The following is a 22669-nucleotide window of genomic DNA, read 5'->3' as shown; positions in this document are numbered from 1 at the left end:
GGTGTCTTTCTCACTGCGTTGCACTTTTTGTTGTTTTACATTTCAAATGAACAATTAAAGAAAACGCACGAAGACAGGTATCATGAAAAGAAAATAGGCATTGCACTATGACACAGGTGGAGCATGGTGGTGGCAGCATCAAGCTGTGGGGTTGGCAGTAACCACAGAGGGAATGACAGATCCACTGGATCCAGCCAAACAAAGAGAAATCTGTGATTTATCAGTATATCCTACAGTCCAGATGGAATATGGAAGTCACAGGATAGAATTTAGTCTTAGGACCAAAACTCTGAAAGTGTGAAAAACACCCAATCCCCTGAGATTTGGCTCATTTCTGTTCAATAACTGTATATTTAACAAAACCACGTAAAATGTGCTACTGTGCCATCCCCTTTCAGAGGTACCTGAACAAATTGATTAATTACAAATCAATGTGTAAAGTTGATTTTCTCTTTTTATTATGCATATTGTTTCCAATACAGCCCTTTTTGAGCCCTTACATCTTTTTAAGTCATCAAGTAAATAGTATGAAATTTTAGGACATTGAAACCATATCTAATATTTAAACTAAGAAGATATGCTATTTTGATTTTAAAAAAATAGATAATCCTTTGAATTTCATGACACTACCATGTTTAAGAAACAGTTGGGTTGCGGTTGTGTTGGCTTCATCAGGTGGAGGCTTGTAGCTTGGTTTCACAGCCTAGTGTGAAGCATTAGGAATAGAAATCAGCACCTACGAGACAAGGTCAAGGTCAAGTTTATTTCTATAGCACATTTCAAACAGCCGATGCTGCACAAAGTGCTTAACAATATAAAAATGGCATTAAAAAGCAACAATGTAATACATTAATAAGAATAAAAAACAATAATAGGACAATAAAAGAATTAAAACAATAACTAAAACTATTTCAAATAAGACCAGAATGCTTGGGTCATAGTGTGTTAAAAGCCAGGGCATAGAAATGTGTCTTTAGTAAAGATTTAAATTGATCAAGTGTTGTGCAGATCTAACATTTAGGGGAGACTATTTGAGACTCTGGGACCTGCCACAGAGAAGGATCTATCACCACGAGATTTGAGATCAGTCCGTGGTTTTGAGCTGGACCTGGTGGTTTGTCCTGGAGCATAGGCAGAGAGGGGCTCAGACAGGTAAGGAGGGGCTCGGGCGTTAAGAGACTTAAAAACAAAAAGTCAAAGTTGAAATTGGATCCTGTAGGAGACAGGAAGCCAGTGTAGAGAAGCCAAAACTGGGGTTATAAGCTCTCTCTGTTTGGTACCAGTTAGCAGGCGAGCAGCTGCATTTTGGACCATGTGAAGACGATGGATGGAGGCCTGATCTAGACCATAATACAATGAATTGCAGTAGTCTCATCTGCAAGTAAGGAAAAGGTGAATAACACGCTCAAAGACTTTAGGAGGGATGGCTTTACCTTGGTCAGCTGTCTTAACTGAAAGAAGCAGGACTGAACTGCTGCACTCACCTGCTTATTCACTTTAAAAGAACCATCAATGTAGACACCGAGGTTTTTTACATGTGTTTACAATGGGGGGAAAGGGGCCCAGAGGCTATGGTTATGGTTCCCGGGCAGAAGAGGGTCGAATGTGGTATGCTCTAATATAACTTATTCTTTGCACAACAGAGTTTTAACCTGCAGACAGACGGAAGCTCCCAACTAGTAGATTTGGACAGACAGAAAAAGAAGAGGCAAATATCCAGAAATCCTACCAGTGGCTGGACAGAGCTGAAAGACAGCACAGAGGCACTGAAGATCCAGAGAGCCTGTAACACCAGGCACGTTTGGGTGCTTTTCAAAGCTGTACTTTCCCAGTTTTACTTGCTTGTGCACCTCGTGGAGCTGAAGCAGCATTACAGAGCCTGACTAATTATAGTGAAACCAGTTATTTCAATTTATTGCTGCTGAAGGTGCTTCTACAAGACTGGCGTAAAAACTCTCCTTTTCACATGACGATATTTCTATTACAAGCAAAAGCAATACGACCGGATCGAATGGGACACCTACTGTGCTGATTACCCCTTCAGCTTTTTTCTTTTACCTGAAAAGCACCGCGTCAAACAGAGTTGGTCCGCTAGCGTCCCAAAATAAAGAGACGGAAGGCGGCGTGAAGAAGCGCTTTGAGCATATCTGGAGAGAAGTTTGCTCGTCTGTGTGTTCGCTTCTTTTCCTTTTTCAGAGGGCTTTGATTTTATTTTAGATATTAAAAAACATGAATATTTCATCATATATTTCTAGCAAGGACGTATTCTTCTGTCGTCATAGATGAACCGCCTTTGACTGGAAATTACGGGTGGGCCTTGAAGGCAGCATTAATCCTCGCACCTTTTCATCACAGAGGTGTTTCATTTGTTTGAGTCGCCGCCGCTGGGGTGGCATTGGAGCTTTCTCTGAGGTCGGGGCAGAGGATAACTGCGTGTTTTTACTGCGTGGAGACAGTTTCTGTCCGCTCCTTTTACATTTCCCTGCATGGGAGACATCCCAGCCTCAAACATGAGCAGTTTGAACGCGTACAAAGAACCATTTGGTGAGTAAAACATTCATTTCACTGTCCGTGTCAGAGCGCCGTTGTTTCATTCATAACTGTTCTCAACAAGTGTCGTGAAAAGTTTCTTAAGATTTGTCACTATTGTTTATTGTGTGTTAAAACGACATGTTGCCACATAAAATAATGTATTTGATCAGATTTCGTCTTCATCTAAAGTATTTTGAACTTAATTCAGTTCAATGTAGCGTCGTTTAGGATGGAAAGGAAGAGCAGCATCCGTTTGTTGGTTAACCACACAACCAAGAAAGTTTCCACAATTAGAAAAATTTCCTTTTTCGACTAAGCGGAAAACCCGCTGGCCTCTGCGCTGGCATCTTATTTGCTGTCCAGTGAAGCTGTGGCGTGACGTGTGACCTTCACGCATTCAGTGATATGCTGAGCGGAAAAGAGTAGGCCACCACAGTTCCACAGAACGAAGTCTAGTGGGCTGATGACAGATTAGAAAGAGGCTCCGTTTGTGGTTTGTATTTCCGTGTTAGTGTCTTAACGACTGCTTGTGCCTCTTGCGTGCTGTAACTGATGGCTTTATTGATCACTGATACGTGCTGTGCTTCACAGCATTTTAAAAAGAACACATTCTGGTTTTAATCGCACTTTTTAATAATCATTTATTCTGGTTTTGCTGTTTTGTTGTTCTATCTATTTACATATTGACTGATGTGTCTTAGTGAGGTGTTGGGCCACCGCCATGTGCCAAAAACTCTCCAGTGCTTTCCTGCACTGATTCTCCGGGTCTCTACAGGGACGATGGAATACCATTGTTTCAAATGATATGATGATGGGGTGGACAGCGCTGTCAGCTGGGTAGTGACTGAAGGCCACAGCTAACCTATTTGCTTTATTTTATTTATAGTTTTTTATTACTGTAATTTAGCACTCATCAGGGAGGAACAGCATCCAGTATTGAGACCAGTCCAGGTCATGCTGGACAGCATTTGTTCCATCAGATACACAGAAGCATCCCAGAACGGATTCCCTGCTCTGCTTCAATAAAAACAAAGCAGTGTGTGTACGTCTGAAGGAAGCTGCATCACGCTGGGCATGAGTCACACATCATTTGCTTTTGAATGGCTTGTTTGGAATATCAAGTTATGCACACTACCATAAAATATTAAAATAAGACTGAGCCTTGAGAATATCCCAAATACAGTCTAAGACTGCAGGGTGTTCAGTTGCGCTAACCAGTTAGTCGTCAGTGCTTCCCAGCAGCGTTATGGAAATCATATGGCCTCTGGAGTCTCTAATCCTGGGGTCTGATGCACTTCAATATTACTGTTGACTGACGTCTGTTAGACGCATCTCCAAGCAGAGGGCAGGGATAGCTCAGTAGGTAGTGTTCGTCCCGTGACTCGGGGGTTCGAATCCACTGAGCAAGGTACCGTTCCTACACACTGCTCCCCGGGCGCTGGCTGCCCACTGCTTCACCGAGTGAATGGGTTCAATGCGGAGGACTAATTTCCCTACGGGGAAGAATAAAGTATACATTATTAGAATCTGCAGCAGGTTCATGTCCTGGAGAGGTAGCTGATCACTGGAGTTATAGAAAACGTTAAATAAATCATCTAAACAGTTTAGATGATTTGAAATGAATCTGAGAGTTTCAGAATGGTTTTGGTCCTGGAAGTGTCCGTGTGCCAGTGACGTGGCCCGTGACCTGAAACGAGTTTAACATGAGCAAAATGAAATCAGAATAGAAATGACTGGAAAATGCAAACCAATGTAACGCATTGTTTTCTGAACAGCTGGTTATGGCAGCTAGTGTTAGGCTGGAGACCTTAAAGTGACCCTTTGCCTACATTCTCACATCATATGAGTTTAAGTTCAGAGAAGGTTTCACTGACTCTGGCAGAAAAGATGTCCTCCTTCACTGACTCGTGGGCGACCACAAAGAAGTCTGTAAAGAGAAGCAGAAAAAGGTCTTTCGACGAATCCTGTTACGTGGCACCAAAATGAATATTTATCTCCAAATTACTTTGGCTTTCTTCTGTGAACAAACCACCCCGTAGACCAGGGGTCCGTTCTTCGTACCTTGCTTACTACATCCAAGATCAAATCATCGCGCTAACCGTGAGCTCGCTATTCCGGTTCTCCGAACACACCTGTTGTTGACGATTAGTACAGCTGGATGAAGTAATGTGAGATCACTGGGTGTCGTAAAAGGGGCTACGCATCGATAGTAGAAACATTGATCGGCAACCCTCTGATTGGTCGGCGAAAATGTCGAAGGAGCGCGCTCGATGTTTTTCGGCAGCAGAGCAAGAACTCTTGATTGAGGGATTTCAGGAGTTTCAGAGTTTAATTAAAATGCAAGGGAACACTGCAAAGGCTGCAAAAGCAAGGAGAGAGGGCTGGCAGAAAGTTGCTGACAAATCAAACTCGTAAGTAATTTAATAATAATAATAATAATAATAATAATAATAATAATAATAATAATGGATTTGATTTATATAGCGCTTTACAATGCCACTATTCAGTCACTCTCACATTCACACACTGGTGGAGGCAGCTACGGTTGTAGCCACAGCTGCCCTGGGGCAGACTGACAGAAGCCATCGGCCCCTCTGGCCAACACCAGTAGGTGGTAGGGTAGATTTATTATATTATATTACATTATATCCTCTTTCACATTAGAGCCACAACAGGACCCACTAGAACATGGGAACAAGTGAAAGTGAAATATAAGAATATTCTACAGAATGGTAATATTTATCACTTATATTGCTTTTAGTCTCTTGGAAAGAGACCCTGAAATAATCTGTTTGTTTGTTTATAACAGCAACCAAGAAAAGGGCAGAGCAAAAAAAGACAGGTGGTGGTCCTGCACCCCCTCGTCAACAAGTTGGTTAAGTGAATAATACCCTCACAGGAAAATCGATATCTCTCTATGAGCACACTGTCGCGCTGAGCTAAAGGATCCTGTCTATCCCGCAATATACGCTGAATTCTGAGGACTCTCCTTATCAATCTTGCACCTTCTGCAATGGGTTGCTCGCGTAAACGGACAGGACATGGCTGCGACAGACTTCCCAAATCCACCTTCGCTTTTATAGCCGTGGTCTCTCATCTTGATTACATGAAGTAATTTACAATTACTACTCTAAAATATGAATTACATCTGTAATAATCACATACATGTAATAGAATGTTAATAGTTCATTTCCCTTTTTTAGGAAATGACCTGTATGTATCTGTGTGACATCAATAAAAGGATCAAGTGCTGCATTATCTTTAGTTACATTGATGTTATTTATTTATGGTGAAACAGTGGTAAAATATCGCTGTTGCTTTCGTATAAATGAAGCGGACATACCTGCGTGGCCGCGATCTAATCCTGTTTACATAAAGTAAACCTGCTCCCGAGCAGGTTTACTCTTACGGCTCTGTTGCTATGACAGCAAGTCCCGGATGAGCTTCGGAGAACCGAACGATCCAAGATCACGCAAAATCGTCAACAATCTAATCCAGCTAACTTACTTAGCGAGGTACGAAGAACGGGCCCCTGATGAAGCCGTTCTTCTTGCGGATACTTTGATCCTTCTTTGTTGTCACCCATCGTCACAGACATTTGGCTCTCTGCTGTCTCACCTCAGACACCAACAGTAGCTCGTGGCGTATGCCTGCAGACGCAGCGTTCAGGCTCTGCTGTGGGATGTCCTTTAAGTGAAAACCACTTTGTTTTTCCTGCCAAACGACTTTCACGCACATCCTGTGTTTGACACGGGATGATGAACATGTGGTTAATTGGACTGTGGGTTAATGGCTGTTTGTCTACAATCCCATATGATCCAGGTATACACTGTAGGTCCCTTCACCATTACTAAACTGTAATTTAGAGCAGAGCTTGACTAACTCTGTAAGCTAAGCCAGGATGTGGAGCTTCAGTTCACGCAAAAGTGGTCATGATGTTGGAATAGGACATGAGTCAGGTTCAACTGCTTTTTAAAAACGCTATAAATTTGTATTTACAAAGGGGAAAAATCCATGGACACAGCCTGAAAAGGATCGTGCAAACACTAAACATGTTAGTCATTTTAGTGCACAAGTTATGTTCTTCCCCTTTAACACCAATGCAGAGAAAAACCACAGCTGCAAACAATGTCTGATAATACGCAGTGACGCACTCACACTGTTGATACCTGCGGTTTGCAGATGTGTCAGCAGTACCAGGGATATAACGTCTGTAGATTGTGATCAGATTCTGTATTTAGAGTTATCAAACATCAGATCTTAAACTTGTTGCTAGCACTCTTGGTTAAAAGAAGAAACTACTCCGTTTCTCGCTCTGAGTTCCTGTGTAAACCTCCACCGTTGGCCTTTGTTTCGGTAAAATTGGTCATCTGGTATTTTTGAAATTCTACATAATTGTGTGGATGCTTTAAGCATCCACACTATTGAGTTCCTCTTGGGACTTCCGTACACTTTTTGGCACTTAACTACTTCCGCAATTTTCAGCCGATTTTCACCGTTCAAATTTTAAACTATTCTGCTATTTCTGCTAATGTGTGCTATGTCTTTTGGTATTTTTCACTATTATACTTTTTAAAATATTAAGCTTAATTTGTCCCATTGAAATGAATGGGAAACTTCTGCAATTCTGCTAAAATTTGCTTGTTTCTGAAACTTAACTACTTCCTCATATTTTCACGTAGAACAAGCATTCAAACTTTAAAATGTTCACAAATTATTGGGCTATTCATGTGTGATTCAGCTTTTTCAAATCTTTTACCGTTTTACTTTTATGCCTCTTAAAGTTTTGAGTTGCACAATTGTGATTTTTCACAAAATACATGCGTTGTTATGGTTGCTATGCTCTTGGCTTCCAGTGTGCCACTGAAGCTTTTGCAGTCTTCTCTTCATGTCCGAACAACTGTTTGCTACTTGCTCAATTTTCACTCAACTTCCACAAATTATACATCAAAACGTAGGTATTTTTGCTGGCTTTCAGGAAATGTCACTATCATTGTTGTGGGATTTATAGAATTTTGGCAAATCTCCTCAGACCAACACAAACTCTCAAAACTCTGCATAGAAAGTCAATGGAGAGCTTGTTCAAAATCATCGCTGGATTTCTGTAATGAGAGGCATATTTGAATCGTCATATCTCCTTAACGAAGCGACTTTAAGACATGAGGCTTGTCCCGGTATATCTTCAGACACTCCTGACGCTCACAATTCAAGAATTTCTTTCTCACCTATTACCGTTCTGAAATGAGTTGGACTTGTTTGAGGGTAGGAAATTCGTCCGTCGCACAGATTTCTTCAGATTTCAAACTCTGGAAATGAACCACTTTTTTCTCTCGTCATAACTTTTTGTTGGATTTCCACAGAGACCTGAAAATTTCCATGACTGTTCACCAAAGCCTGCTGTCTCTTACGGTGAAAGAATGATATCAATGCTCCAAATAGATTTCGAGTTACAAAGCGTTGTTTGAGGGCAAGTCAAGGCAGTTTTTGCTTCACTCTACTCAGTTATGGTGCATTACAAGTCAAATATCTTTAATAATTCATATTTTAATGATAAATTGTTAACACTGGAAGATTCCCCCATCTCTTCTGAACAAAACGGTGTAAGAATGACCGCTCTAGCCCCTACGGTTAGGAAATTATGGTCATTTGTTTGAGGGGAGTCGTCACTATGAGAAATAGACTGCAATAATCCTGTGCCTCTCTGTGCTGCCTGTGTAAACAGATGCACCTGTTTTGGCGGGAAAACGTAAACAGCCACTCTGATTGGTGGATTCAAATTCAGCAGCTCCCAGGCTGACCTAGAAACTTACTTCTCTCTCCCTGTGTGTGTGTGTGTGCGTGTGTGTGTGTGCGTGTGCGTGTGAGAGAGAGAGAGAGAAAGGCTTTTAATGGGATGATCTCATTCTAAGATTCAAATTCAATATATTTAGACTGGTTGACTGAATTGGATCTTGTGTGTGGGTCTCTCTGTGCATGTGTGTTTCCTTCTGTGTACATATTTCTGATTGTGTGGCTGTTATATTTTTTTTTGCTGATTTTTTTCATTTAACAAGTATATTTGAGGGACTCTCAGCATGTTCAGCATTTTTTCAGCTGTCCATTTTGCTTTTCCAATTTTTCTGTTTAACTTATTACTATTGTGCTAAATCATACTATTTCTGCTATTTTATAAGATTTGTGCTTAATATACTATTTCTGCTTTTAATAGGATTTGTGCTTAATATAGTATTTCTGCTTTTTATAGGATTTGTGCTTAATATACTATTTCTGCTTTTTATAGGATTTGTGCTTAATATAGTATTTCTGCTAAATGTAGTATTTATGCTTAATCATACTATTTCTATATATTTCTGCCAGGCAGCCAATCCTCTGTGCGAACTCAGACACATATCACATATCAGGGCCTGCACGGCTTCCCAGCCAGCCAATCATGTCTGAGGTCTTCCGTTTCCTCTCTCGTCATATCTCAGCGACGGTTGTACAAAGAGCAATGAAAATTGCAGTCAAAGTACACCAAAGTCCGCTGATTCACCCAGCACAAGAAATATGCCTCTAGTCCACCTAGTTTTTGAGTTACACAACGTTTTGTAACTCCAAAAAACTGCGTTTTTCGCCTCTCACCGCGATCTAATTCTGACTCCTCATCACCCTGTTTTTCAAGACGGCTCCTCTCTTTCCCAGTGGCGCAGTTGGTAATGACACGGGTCTGCAAGCCAAAGATCGTGGGTTCGATTCCACCTTGGTCAACATGTTTTTTTCCCTACAAATTAATACACTGTCACAGACCAGTAATTCATATTCATCATTTATTACAATTCTGCAAACTGTTATGATTTTACCAGCTTTTCTAATATGGACCTCACATTCTTAACACTCCATGGCACAAATACTTTTCCCTTTAGGCTCTGTGTATGTGTGTGTGTATCAATATTTCTCCCATTTTAAAGTATTACTCCTCTATAATTGTATTTCTGTTAAATCAAAGTACTTTTACTACATCTTAGTACTTCTGCTCAATCATAGTATTTCTGCTAAATCATAGTATTTCTGCTACTTTTTGGTACTTGTGCTAAATACAGTATTTCTGCTAAATCATACTATTTCTACTATATTATATTTTTCTTTCTAAATATAGCATTTCTGCTATATAATTGTATTTATGCTATGTTATAATATTTGTGCTAAACCAGAGTATTTGTGCTAAAACATAGTATTAATTTAAAATTACAATATTCATAGTTCATCACAGTGTCTCTGGTAAATCACAATATTTCTGCTAAGTTCTGCTATGCTATTGTATTTCTGCCAAGTATTATGTTTCCTCTAAGATATTGCAGTTCTGCTAAGTTATTACATTTTAGCAAACTTCTTTTGCTTCTGCAAAGTTTTTACAATTTCTGCAACTTTTCAGCTTTTTCAGCTAGTTTTTGCAGACAGCTTCAGCTTAAAGCATCCACACTGCATTTTCGCAGGAAATGCAAATTTTTCTAGTTAATCTCGTATTCCTATTTTCTATTCAAATTACATTTACTCACATCGATTCACTCAACTGGAGTGAGTGAACATGGTGCTAATTGCTAGCTTGTTATTTTATGACGTAACTACCCATTCAGCTACCGTCGCTAGCACAGGATTGTCCACGTGTCTCATGGAAAGGAAAATAAATATTACGTCAATAAGGCAAAGACTCAAAACCTTTTCAAATTTGATGATTCTTAAAATTAGTACTTCATTGGAAGGAAAAAAAGCAAATTTACTCTTGTGGGGTTTGACAAAGCGCTGGTCATCTGCAATACTGCATCTGTTTTTCATTTCTTTTTATAAATGAGAGAAGCTATATAAACCTATAAATTTAACCAACTATAAGAGAACAGACATCCACCGAATAACTGAAGATAAAAATGTTGTAACACTTTTTTAATGGATCCAGTTTAAAGATGTGTAGCTCTAATGTGCAGCCATTGCATTAGAAATAAGCAGTGGCCCTGAGGGTGCACTCACTAATAAAATTAACTTGAAATGAAATGTTTCTTTTACCCAAGTCAACATATTAACAGTTTTCTGCAGCAGTGTTGCCTTTTACTTGTATACATTTTTGTTTTTCATAGAATTTTAATCACTTTTTTAATCATCGGATAATGTAGGTGACACTAGGGGTGGGCGATAGAAACGATATAAATTTGGCCAACGATAGAGATTTTGACTATATCGCTCTATCGCCATAGCGCATGTTGATGATGTCATCAAGCTGCGCCTGTTTTGGTCGAAAGCATCGCAGTGGCTAAAACCATGATCATCTGCAAATTATGGCGGGAGACAGTCATAGCAAAGAGATGAAGCACTGTTGAAATATGGGGAAAGCCAAAAACTGCGCTTCCTCCACTTCTGTAACATTGATTCATTAATGTTGAATTCTCTCGCAGCTGTTCTATTCCCATGTTGTTGCAGTATATTAATGACTAACCTCGTATTGTGGATGAATAATCTCAGTTGTTCTCCTGACTGAAGTTTGCCCCGTGTACAGCATCCTGCTATGCGATTGCATTTGTCCCTGACCACCAGAATCCCTCACGTTAACTTTTAATGAGTGGAAAAAAAGTTGGCTTCATCCTCCAGCTTCACTGTGCTAATGTTATGCTAACATAGCTGTGTCGCTAGCAATCACGTAGCACAACATTATATACCAGGTAGTCCAACTCCAGTAACCCTGCAAACGCCACTGCTGTTTAGTTTCCTGTCTTCATTTATGTTGGAAGTGATAGCAGAGCTGTACGTTTGAATTAGTTTCAGAAATCTCTGTCAGAACATGCTATGAAATGTTTAGGTGTAAACTAGCGATCTAACTTCCTGTTAACTTCTAACTCCGTTAAATTTAATAAATTCTGTTTTCATGGATGTTAAACTTAATTGTTACACCCGATAAAGCAGCAACACTGATGATTTTATTACAGATGAAATAATTTAGACCGTTTTTAACTCTGTGTTCGTTTGACTTTGGAACCTGAAATGGACGGAGTTTTGGACCCAGATTACTTCGTGAAGCTCCTCACTACGGCAGCCGTAATGCAGGAACCAGAATTCATACATAAGGCACACTCTCGATTTTTGAGAAAATTAAAGGATTTAAAGTGTGGAAAATACGTTATACAGAAGAAAAGAATATATCGTGATATATATCGTTACCGCACGTGCTTCGCGATATGAATTTTAGGCCATATCGCCCAGCCCTAGGTGACACTCACAGGGATCATTTTCTGTGTAATTTATATGATCCACGAAACATCCCTTTTTAGATTGGTCAGATACCTCCTACACGCTTTCATGTGAACACACAGGGGAAAGCCTGGGTTACCTGTGCACGTTATACCAGCTATGTGTGACCAAGTATCCCAGTAGTCAAGATTAGGGTAAGTGAATCCAGATAACAGAAAGACACCCTAGGTATAGTAATGTCAGTCTGTAGCACAGGTCCCTGAAAGTCTGTGTGCTGCAAACAGTGAGCAAAAAAAAAAAAGAAGTACACACAAAGTAAACTGTGCAAATTTTACACACCGCCAGTCTTTGCTGTTTACGCCCTGATGCCTACTCTTTATTAGAACCACATCTCACTTTCAGAAAAGAAAGTGAAAAGACTGGAAAGTTCAGCCCTTTTCTAAATGTTTTATGTCCTTTTTAATATATGCTTTGAAGGAGGGGTATAAACACTACACCACCAGCTGAATTCTCTAGAGTTCAGGAATATGCACACTGAATAATGAAGGAGACACACGTACCACCCAGGGCCAGGTATGTTAGGCCGAGTTTTTACAAGGTGTGTATTTAGCTGCTTTCAGTCTAGACATCGCTGTGGCTTGGGTCAGGTATTGGCATGCCATTCACTTCCATTCATGTGTAGAAAGAAGCACATGACAGAGCACAGGCCTTCTACACAGGCTGCTGAGAAACTGCTTTATCCTTTCACAGCACACATGGGTGGTCAAAAGGGAAAAAAGCTAGGTTCACCTGTGTGGAATTATGACCCTTAGCAATGTATTATGATGTGGTTTATATTTCATCTCTTGAACTTTATCCCGAGCATGCAGATACATGCTCTGCATTCCCAGAGAGGGAGAAACAATGCTCCACTGATCTGGGGTTCAACTTACACTTGATAACTGGGTGACTGGTCCTGCTCTATACTTAACGCTCTATACGACTCGGAGGTGCAAAGCGACGTTATATGCTGATAGTTTTGTCTTTTTTAACCATTAGTCACCTAATTTACTCCAACTTTAGCCAAACTACATTGGCTCCCTGTCAAATACATGAGTTCAGTTTAAGGAAACATTTGAAGTTGGATGAATGATTTACAAACTCTGAATGTGATGTTTAAGGCGAGAGCCTGCGTGTCCTTTGTGTGTTCTCTTTATTGTTACTCATGTATGTAGGAGGTCAGACAGTCGCTGATCGAACAACCACTGCAGTTCAGTTCTGATTGACACTAAATGACCTTCTTCACTCTTTCTGAACTGAATGTTGCAACATAGAAAACTGTACCCTGCTGTATGCACGTGCTGAGCATTTTAACAGTTACACCTCAGGTGGGTCACATGTCTGAATTTAATACAAAAATGGCAACATTGATTGTTTTACATCAAAACAAAAGAACTCTTTATCTTTTCAAGTTTGCTTCCTAATCTGTGATCATGAAAGGGTGAAACGGAACCCACACTACGATCGGTCCAACAAGTAGCCGCAGTCTCTAAACCAGGGCTGCCCAATCCCAGTCCTCGAGATCTACTATCCTGCAGCTTTTAGATGCATCCCTACTCCAACACAGCTGAATCAAATGGTGTGATTACCTCTTCAGCATGCCATCAAGTTTGGCAAAGGCCTGATAACAAGCCATTCGGTTGATTCAGGTGTGTCAGAAGAAGGATGCGTCTAAAAGCTGCAGGACGGTAGCTCTCAAGGACTGGGATTGGGCACCCCTGCTCTAAACCTTAAAGAAATCTGGAAAAACAATGAAAAGACTCAAAAATAATAAAACCAGCGAAGCAACGGCCATGGATGTGACATGAACTCAAGTTAGCAGGAGAAAGCTGTAGTATCAGGAGTATTTTTCTGCAGCTATATACATAGTTCAGGGAGTCATCGGCAAGTCCCATGACTGAATTGTTTTCATTTAGCTATGGAAATGCATATTAGCACATCCAGCTTTGGTGCTAGGAGTCCAGTCACATCAACAGACAAACTTTTTTACAGTAATCAGGTGACATCAGAATTTCTGACATTAAGCAAACATTGCCCTGTTTGATTTTTCCAACAAGAAATCCACAGTCACTGCAAGACCTGAGGTGTATACGTAATAAGTATATATAATCATGTGACATCCAGGAAGTGCAGCGTCATACACTGACAAATACCACTTGGAGTTAAGCCTGTGCTTTATGGTGAGCTGAGCTCTCAACTTTAATAAGATAATAATGACTATTAGGTCAATTGTTTGAAACACTGCAGATGATATACTGACTGACCAGCTGATGGTGGAGCGCTCGGTGTCATCATCAAGTTCTTTTTGATGAAGACAGATAATTAAATTCAAGAGAGGACTTTTTAGCAAGCGTAAAGGAAAGGCAGCGTTTCTCTGGTTTGTGCCATCGTTTCTGTTTCCCACACCTGCAAAGATACAAAACTGAAGCTCAACCTGAAAGAGTTTCATTACAGCAGAGGAAGCGGATCAGTCGGGGAAACCGCCATTTTTAGGGTTTTTAAAATGATTATTATTATTTCCTGATAATGTCATAACACAAGGCTGGGCAATACGGCACATGTAATGTGCATGATCACACACACACACACACAGGTCGTGGCTGTGGAACAGGCACGTGTAGAAATATGTGCTTTAACATCAGGATGTATCTTATTAACTAAATGTCCAATACTGTGAATTCCACATTTAAGCGAAGGATTCAGGTTGTTCTGGGTTATGCTGGTCTTTGTAGAACTGTAACACATTCATGTGAATGCTTTGTTTTTCTTTATAAACCTTCATCAAAGAGCTTCATTACTGTGGGAAACTTTCATTTACACGCCTGCATCTTATCACAATAAAAGAATTCAATAAATATTTGTTGGACTTTGTTTTACTTGACGACTTATTTGGTCAGTAAATAGTTAGTCATTTTTCATTTATTTAGTCAGAGCATTGTAACTGTGTGCCCTGATGTCAGCCACGATGTGTTGGTGTCTAATCAGGGAGCTGAGTAGGAAGAGAAAAGGACAGAGTGGGAAGTCGTGAGGTTGAGTCATTTTGGCTGTGCATCTTTTTCCCCTCGACATTGTTGTCTAAACAGAATGTTTTATTTGTTTTGGTCAACCCAGCTTTTATTTTGGAAATGTTTTTGACCATGACCTGACATTGAGAAAAACCCACCATCAGAGCATTTTATGATTATCGTTATTACTAAATACAGTTCTTTAAAAAACGGTTTAAATCTGAGCGAAAACTGCCAGGATGACTCCTGATATTTAAGCAAGTCTCCATCCTGATCCGCCGGCGTTTGAGTGGAAATGTGTAACGTACATATTTCATTACTTGACTCTTGTTGTCCTGAGAGCTCCATGGATGTCTTATGACTTTAAACTGAAACACTATGTAGCTCTGCATGTTTAGTTTTTTGTACACGTGTAAGTTATCTGCTGTAACCCAAGAAAGACCAGCTCAGGACTGTATTTGGCCTGAGTGCAGTGCGGTGCTGAAAAGCCGTCTTTGTGCTGCTCTGTGAGCTGTTGGAGGTCAGAGTCGTCCTCTAACAATATCCAGATTGTTTCAGAGGAGTTTTGCACTGTTATCAGGTGACTTTACCTTTTGTCTTATGTTTAGGAAACCTACATGTAAACTCAGACTTTGCACTTTTTTACTTATAATGTAGTTGCAGCCTGTTCTTACTCTTTCAAATGACCTTTTACCCAGTACAGCCCGGCACGGCCCAGCGCGGCACAGCTGTCACCGTTTCTAATCATTTCTCTTGACTGTGGCCGTCTCTGTGGAGTAGGAAGTAGATCAAATGAGTAATGGTGACCACATCAACATTCACTGTATTAAAGCCTCTTCCTTTTTTCGGAAACAGACAGAAGCAGCTCTGAGCCTGTGGAGGACACAGACACCACCAGCTTTGTGGCAGAATTTGTGAGCAACCTCATTATTCTCTTCTCCAGCCGTGTGTTTAACACTCTCATTGTCTTGACTTGTCTCCTATGTAGTTTGTTTTGTGCTGATTTCTCATTGTTCTTCCTTAGAGTCTTACAGTAATCTGCTAAGAAATGTACCATAACTGAACACAGTGTGCTGTGATTGCTAGCGCCCGAGGGCTCATCAAAGAACAAGTTGCAGCAGGCTGTCTTTGCACACCAGAGTAATTTTCTTCCTCAGTTACAGTCTTTATCTCATGAAGAAAGAGAGTAGGAAGCTTCCAAAGTAGACAACCTTTTTCTTGCTCAGGTTTCTGTCTTCAGTTCTGTTTGCTTTTCATATCGTCATGTCTGTGTTTGTCTGTCCCACAGTCCTTGGAGGCCAATTATCCCGTGCAAGTAACAGATCCCCATGGTGAGTGAGGGCTTTGGCCTGCTGTATAAAGGATTTATGGATATTTATTCTGTCATCAAAATAGTTACAAACTGGATTGGATTTTATGTAAAAGTCAGTTTTAAGAAATGGAAAATTTAACCAATTTATCTTAAATTGCATTTTAATTTTTCAGAAAAATGTGAAGTAAAGATTTTATTTGAGATGTTTTGGTTTTTTCGAGAACTTGGATCTAATGTTTTACATAATGCGTGATAACGGAGAAACTTGGGTGTTAGTCAGGCAGTACAAATGCATGGCTTTGGCCATCTAATACATCAATTAATGCTGTTGCTGTTGGGTTTGTAAGAAACACTTTCACCTACTCTAGTAAAGCTCTGAACGACCTTGGTGTGTCTGTCCGCCTGCTTTAAGCATTACATCACCGTCTGCTTGTTAACAAAGTCAAAGTTTGGGTTAAATGCAGAAACAAGGGACCTTGTCACCTGCAGACAGAAGCAAGATCTTTTCAAACGAGGGAGCTCCATTGATTCACTATGTTAGAATTTTTTTGTCCTAACAGATTTTTACCAACAATTCTGACATCAGTCTGGTAGGACGTCTCAAACGTTCAGTTTATACAAGCTACGAAGATAAACGTACAGTCAAAAGGCCGGTATCAGAATGATGGGCAGCACCACAGTATCAGTCGACGTGGTGGTGCCAGTGGAACCAGACCAGTAGGAACCCGTGTTTAGTGGTGATGCGAGTACTGGTAGGAGTTGCAGGATGAGCTCTGATGTGTTCCAGTACCAGTGGATATGACCTAACTGCAAAAGCAGCTTAAGAAACGGGATATTGTTCAGTGTCAAAGTCAGTCGACTGATGTCCACCCAGCAGAAACTGCTGTTTGGCTACACTCGCCACTCGAGTCAGAAGACAAACAAGCAAAAGCTGAAGGCAGCTGCAGCAAAAGTCTGCTAGAGCTGAAATTTTCACATTCTTACAGCAACCAACTCAAAGTACCTCTGATCTGAGATGATGTACTGATGGCGTTTTGGATGCAGCTGTGTCTGTGATGCTGAGTAAATGACGACGTGGTGGCCTTCCTTTCTGGCTGGTGGTTTGCACCTGGCCACAGTCGGAGCTTTTGCACCTTTTCTTCTGTTACTGTGAAAGATGTTTGATCGTGTTGTTCACTGAAAACTGCATTTGTATTGTACACATGTATATGTATTCATTCTGACTGTAACGCACTCATGTAGTGATGTGTTTCCAGCAGACGCTGTGACGCTGCACCTCAGCTCGATGCCCTCGAGATACCTGAGTCCCTCCTCAGAAGACAGAATAAGACAGGTCAGCATTACTAGCTCTGATGCACGTGACACACTTTTAGTGCCAGGGTTCAACAGATGTGGTACGGAGGCTAGCCACAACAATGGTAACAATTCATTATGGTCCACATGCATTTAACACATGTACGTTTCACGTGGCACAACAACACTGAACACAAAATGATTCAACGTGTCTGTTTCACCTGATAACAGCAGGGTGAACCATGGGCTGTTTACATTAGGATACTATACTACATCAGGGGTGTCAAACATAAGGCTCGGGGGCCAGAACTGGCCCACTGGATGTTTAAACTGTATATAATAAAAACCTCCCAACAGCCACTCGCAGTGCACGAATGTCTTTAAATTCTAGATTATTTCTTACAGTTTAACATTTATTGTGTTTACCACAGCAGCATTTCTTTATCATGTTGAAAAACAGATGTACTGTTGAAACTAGAGATGGACCGATCCGATATTACGTATCGGTCTGATACTGACCTAAATTACTGGATCGGATATCGGAGAAAAATAAAAAATGTAATCCGATCCATTAAATATCACGAAAGCACCTCACAAAACTTGCAACACGCCGTAACTCGCCTCAGAACGTTAGCACGTCGGAGCAGTATGCATCACGTGATAGAGCGGCTGTGGCATGCGGGACCTGTCGGTGGTCTGGATAGCATTTGGAGCTTCGCTAGCAACCCGGCATTTCATCTCCGACAAAGTTATCCCGAGAGAAGTAAAGCAAGTGTGTAAGTCCATCTCTGAATGTTTGTAAAGCATTCCTGCGTTAAGCTTAACAAGCGACTGCCTCTCCTGCTGCTACTTCAATCATGAAACTGCTTAACGATCAGCTGATCGGCTTTTCTGTCGGGAGTCCGTGACTCTAGTTTGCTTTTGGCCCACTTTGCACCAGAAAGAGGAAACCAGCGGCTGAACAACAGCAGCACGTTTAAGCTTGATCAGCTGTTGTTAGAATTTATTTATTATTACTTTCTACTTCAGGATCTTTTTCTACGTAGCTGACGCTGGTAACTGTGCAGGGGCGGATCTAGCAAAGTTTAGCCAGGGGGGCCGATAGGGCATTAACAGGGAAAAGATCAATATTAAGCAACCTAACTAATAGGGTTCCAACTCCCAGCAACAACAAAAATAAATAAATAAAAAATAGGGAACCACCCCTCACGCTCCACCTCATGATGCTTAATCAACGTAATCAACCTTAATTTGATGCAGTGTGAAAAAAAAATGCACAGAAATCAATTATTTTTCAAGAAATATTAAATAGATTCAACATCTTTCTTCAACAAAATTGCAGACTGCACAGATGGTACCTTCCCAAAGTAAAAAGCACTATAGCTTACTAGGGTATATATATTAGACTTAATAGTCACTATATACAGTAATTGACTTCTATTCATTTTACATCAAATTAAAACTTTGGGTGTCAGATAATTATTTATTAAAAGCTCGACATTTTAAATGAGAATAAGAAAGAAAAGTATGTCTTTGTGCCCCCTTTTCCCTGTTCATGCCCTATCGGCCCCCCTGGCTAAACTTTGCTAGATCCGCCCCTGCACAGTTACCAGCGTCAGCTACGTAGAAAAAGATCCTCGAGTAGAAAGTAATAATAAATACATTCTAACAACAGCTGATCAAGCTTAAACGTGCTGCTGTTGTTCAGCCGCTGGTTTCCTCTTTCTGGTGCAAAGTGGGCCAAAAGCAAACTAGAGACACGGACTCGCGACAGAAAAGCCGATCAGCTGATCGTTAAGCAGTTTCATGATTGAAGTAGCAGCAAGAAGAGGCAGTCGCTCCATATATCGCTTGTTAAGCTTAACGCAGGAATGCTTTACAAACATTCAGAGATGGACTTACACACTTGCTTTACTTCTCTCGGGATAACTTTGTCGGAGATGAAATGCCGGGTTGCTAGCGAAGCTCCACATGCTATCCAGACCACCGACAGGTCCCGCATGCCACAGCCGCTCTATCACGTGATGCATACTGCTCCGACGTGCTAACGTTCTGAGGTGAGTTACGGTGTGTTGCAAGTTTTGTGAGGTGCTTTCGTGATATTTAATGGATCGGATTACATTTTTTATTTTTCTCCGATATCCGATCCAGTAATTTAGGTCAGTATCGGACCGATACCGATACGTAATATCGGATCGGTCCATCTCTACTAAGTACTCTTTAAAATACCAGAATAGGGAGGATGGTGTAGGTTTAAGTTTATTAGATTGATCAGTATTGCTGAACTATGAAATATTTTTTTTTGCATACAGGTATAACAGAATAGCTTTAGTGTAGTTGTTGTTTTAAACTTGAGTATGAACTTATACAAAATGCAGCAAGATATTTAAAAAACAGTTTTGTTGATTAAAAAACACTATATCGGATTCATATCGGTATCGGCAGATATCCAAATTTATGATATCGGTATCGGACATAAAGTGGTATCGTGCCATCTCTAGTTGAAACGGTGCTTCTTTGTCTCGTATACAGATGTGTGTGTGAGCCGTTGTTTCTCTGGTCCACACTAGATCAAATCAAGCTGTATGTGGCCTGTAATATAAAATCAGTTTGTGAGCAGTAATTGAATTGCTCATGTTTCTAGTGCAGCGCTCACTAACTACAGGGAGTGCAGAATTATTAGGCAAGTTGTATTTTTGAGGAATAATTTTATTATTGAACAACAACCATGTTCTCAATGAACCCAAAAAACTCATTAATATCAAAGCTGAATGTTTTTGGAAGTAGTTTTTAGTTTGTTTTTAGTTTTAGCTATTTTAGGGGGATATCTGTGTGTGCAGGTGACTATTACTGTGCATAATTATTAGGCAACTTAACAAAAAACAAATATATACCCATTTCAATTACTTATTTTTACCAGTGAAACCAATATAACATCTCCACATTCACAAATATACATTTCTGACATTCAAAAACAAAACAAAAACAAATCAGCGACCAATATAGCCACCTTTCTTTGCAAGGACACTCAAAAGCCTGCCATCCATGGATTCTGTCAGTGTTTTGATCTGTTCACCATCAACATTGCGTGCAGCAGCAACCACAGCCTCCCAGACACTGTTCAGAGAGGTGTACTGTTTTCCCTCCTTGTAAATCTCACATTTGATGATGGACCACAGGTTCTCAATGGGGTTCAGATCAGGTGAACAAGGAGGCCATGTCATTAGTTTTTCTTCTTTTATACCCTTTCTTGCCAGCCACGCTGTGGAGTACTTGGACGCGTGTGATGGAGCATTGTCCTGCATGAAAATCATGTTTTTCTTGAAGGATGCAGACTTCTTCCTGTACCACTGCTTGAAGAAGGTGGACTTCAGGAAGGGCAGAGCAGACCCGGCCCCACTTTACATTCACGGGAGCTGTGTGGAGAGGGTACACTCCATGAGGTTTCTGGGCGTGCAGATATCTGATGACCTCTCCTGGACTGCAAATACTACAGCGGTGGTTAAAAAGGCCCAGCAGCGTCTCCACTTTCTGAGAGTGCTCAGGAGGAACAACCTGGAGGAGAGGCTGCTGGTGACATTTTACAGAGCCACCATAGAGAGCATCCTAACGTACGGCATAACAACATGGTATGCAGGGTGCTCAGCTGCAGACAGGAAAGTACTGCAGAGGGTCATCAACACAGCCCAGAAGATCACTGGCTGCTCTCTGCCCAGCCTGGAGGTCACTGCAAACTCTCGGTACCTCAGCAGAGCTGGCAATATCATCAAGGACCACTCTCACCCCAGCAACCAACTGTTTGAACTATTACCGTCAGGCCGACGGTACAGGTCACATAAAACCAGGACAAACAGATTCAGGGATAGCTTCTTTCCCAGAGCTATCACCGTAGTAAATAAGCACAAAAACAATTGAACCTATTCCATACCGTCACTGTCATTATATTATGCTGCTATCCATACTGTCATCATATTAATGCTGCTATCCTGTATATATTGTACATACTATTGTTTGAGTACTTACGATTGTTTTTTTTGTACTTTTTATATTTTACATTTATATTTATTATTGAAACTTGCACCAAGGGAGTGGCACTCCAATTTCGTTGTACTCTGTACAATGACAATAAAGGCTATTCTATTCTTCCAGAAACTGGCAGTAGGACTGGGAGTTGAGCTTGACTCCATCCTCAACCCGAAAAGGCCCCACAAGCTCATCTTTGATGATACCAGCCCAAACCAGTACTCCACCTCCACCTTGCTGGCGTCTGAGTCGGACTGGAGCTCTCTGCCCTTTACCAATCCAGCCACGGGCCCATCCATCTGGCCCATCAAGACTCACTCTCATTTCATCAGTCCATAAAACCTTAGAAAAACCAGTCTTGAGATATTTCTTGGCCCAGTCTTGACGTTTCAGCTTGTGTGTCTTGTTCAGTGGTGGTCGTCTTTCAGCCTTTCTTACCTTGGCCATGTCTCTGAGTATTGCACACCTTGTGCTTTTGGGCACTCCAGTGATGTTGCAGCTCTGAAATATGGCCAAACTGGTGGCAAGTGGCATCTTGGCAGCTGCACGCTTGACTTTTCTCAGTTCATGGGCAGTTATTTTGCGCCTTGGTTTTTCCACACGCTTCTTGCGACCCTGTTGACTATTTTGAATGAGACGCTTGATTGTTCGATGATCACGCTTCAGAAGCTTTGCAATTTTGAGACTGCTGCATCCCTCTGCAAGATATCTCACTATTTTTGACTTTTCTGAGCCTGTCAAGTCCTTCTTTTGACCCATTTTGCCAAAGGAAAGGACGTTGCCTAATAATTATGCACACCTGATATAGGGTGTTGATGTCATTAGACCACACCCCTTCTCATTACAGAGATGCACATCACCTAATATGCTTAATTGGTAGTAGGCTTTCAAGCCTATACAGCTTGGAGTAAGACAACATGCATGAAGAGGATGATGTGGACAAAATACTCAGTTGCCTAATAATTCTGCACTCCCTGTATGAAAACCACAGCTGTTTTATTCCCTACATGCCTTTCACAGGTAACAAGTCCATAGGAACAGAGTAAAGCATGACGTGCACTGTACTGTTAGACACTCTTTATTAAAAACTGATGCTTTGCTTCTTACAGAAAGTGATTGGTTATCCTGATTTGGCACAACTGTGTGGCCCGTGCAGTTAATAACAAAACGTTTCCTATGGCCACATATCAGCACAAAAACAGATTATAACAGGGAGGACACACCGTCAGCTGTGGTGTCCTTCCAGTCTACA

The 22669-nt window shown here is 40.9% G+C and overlaps 1 protein-coding gene across 4 annotated transcripts in view; it reads left to right on the top strand.

The window, feature by feature from the left end:
* The window catches only part of edaradd (EDAR-associated death domain), a 34620-nt gene that overhangs the window by 7137 nt on the left and 4814 nt on the right, over nucleotides 1-22669 (top strand). The window contains exons 1-4 of one of the 4 annotated variants that reach the window (XM_080868448.1): nucleotides 1809-2544; nucleotides 15645-15703; nucleotides 16078-16120; nucleotides 17358-17434. In XM_080868448.1, the coding sequence (XP_080724574.1) occupies nucleotides 2487-2544; nucleotides 15645-15703; nucleotides 16078-16120; nucleotides 17358-17434 (237 nt within the window). In that variant the 5' untranslated portion in view covers nucleotides 1809-2486. Of the gene's footprint in view, nucleotides 1-1808; nucleotides 2545-15644; nucleotides 15704-16077; nucleotides 16121-17357; nucleotides 17435-22669 lie in introns of those variants that run through there. The other 3 variants (XM_080868449.1, XM_080868450.1, XM_080868451.1) reach the window with 3 other exon arrangements.

The sequence above is a fragment of the Rhamphochromis sp. 'chilingali' genome, assembly GCF_963969265.1.
Source record: "Rhamphochromis sp. 'chilingali' genome assembly, chromosome: 20".
Taxonomy (NCBI): Eukaryota; Metazoa; Chordata; class Actinopteri; order Cichliformes; family Cichlidae; genus Rhamphochromis; species Rhamphochromis sp. 'chilingali'.
The sequence above is the reverse complement of the archived record's forward strand: the minus strand, read 5'-3'. Positions and strand labels throughout refer to the sequence as shown.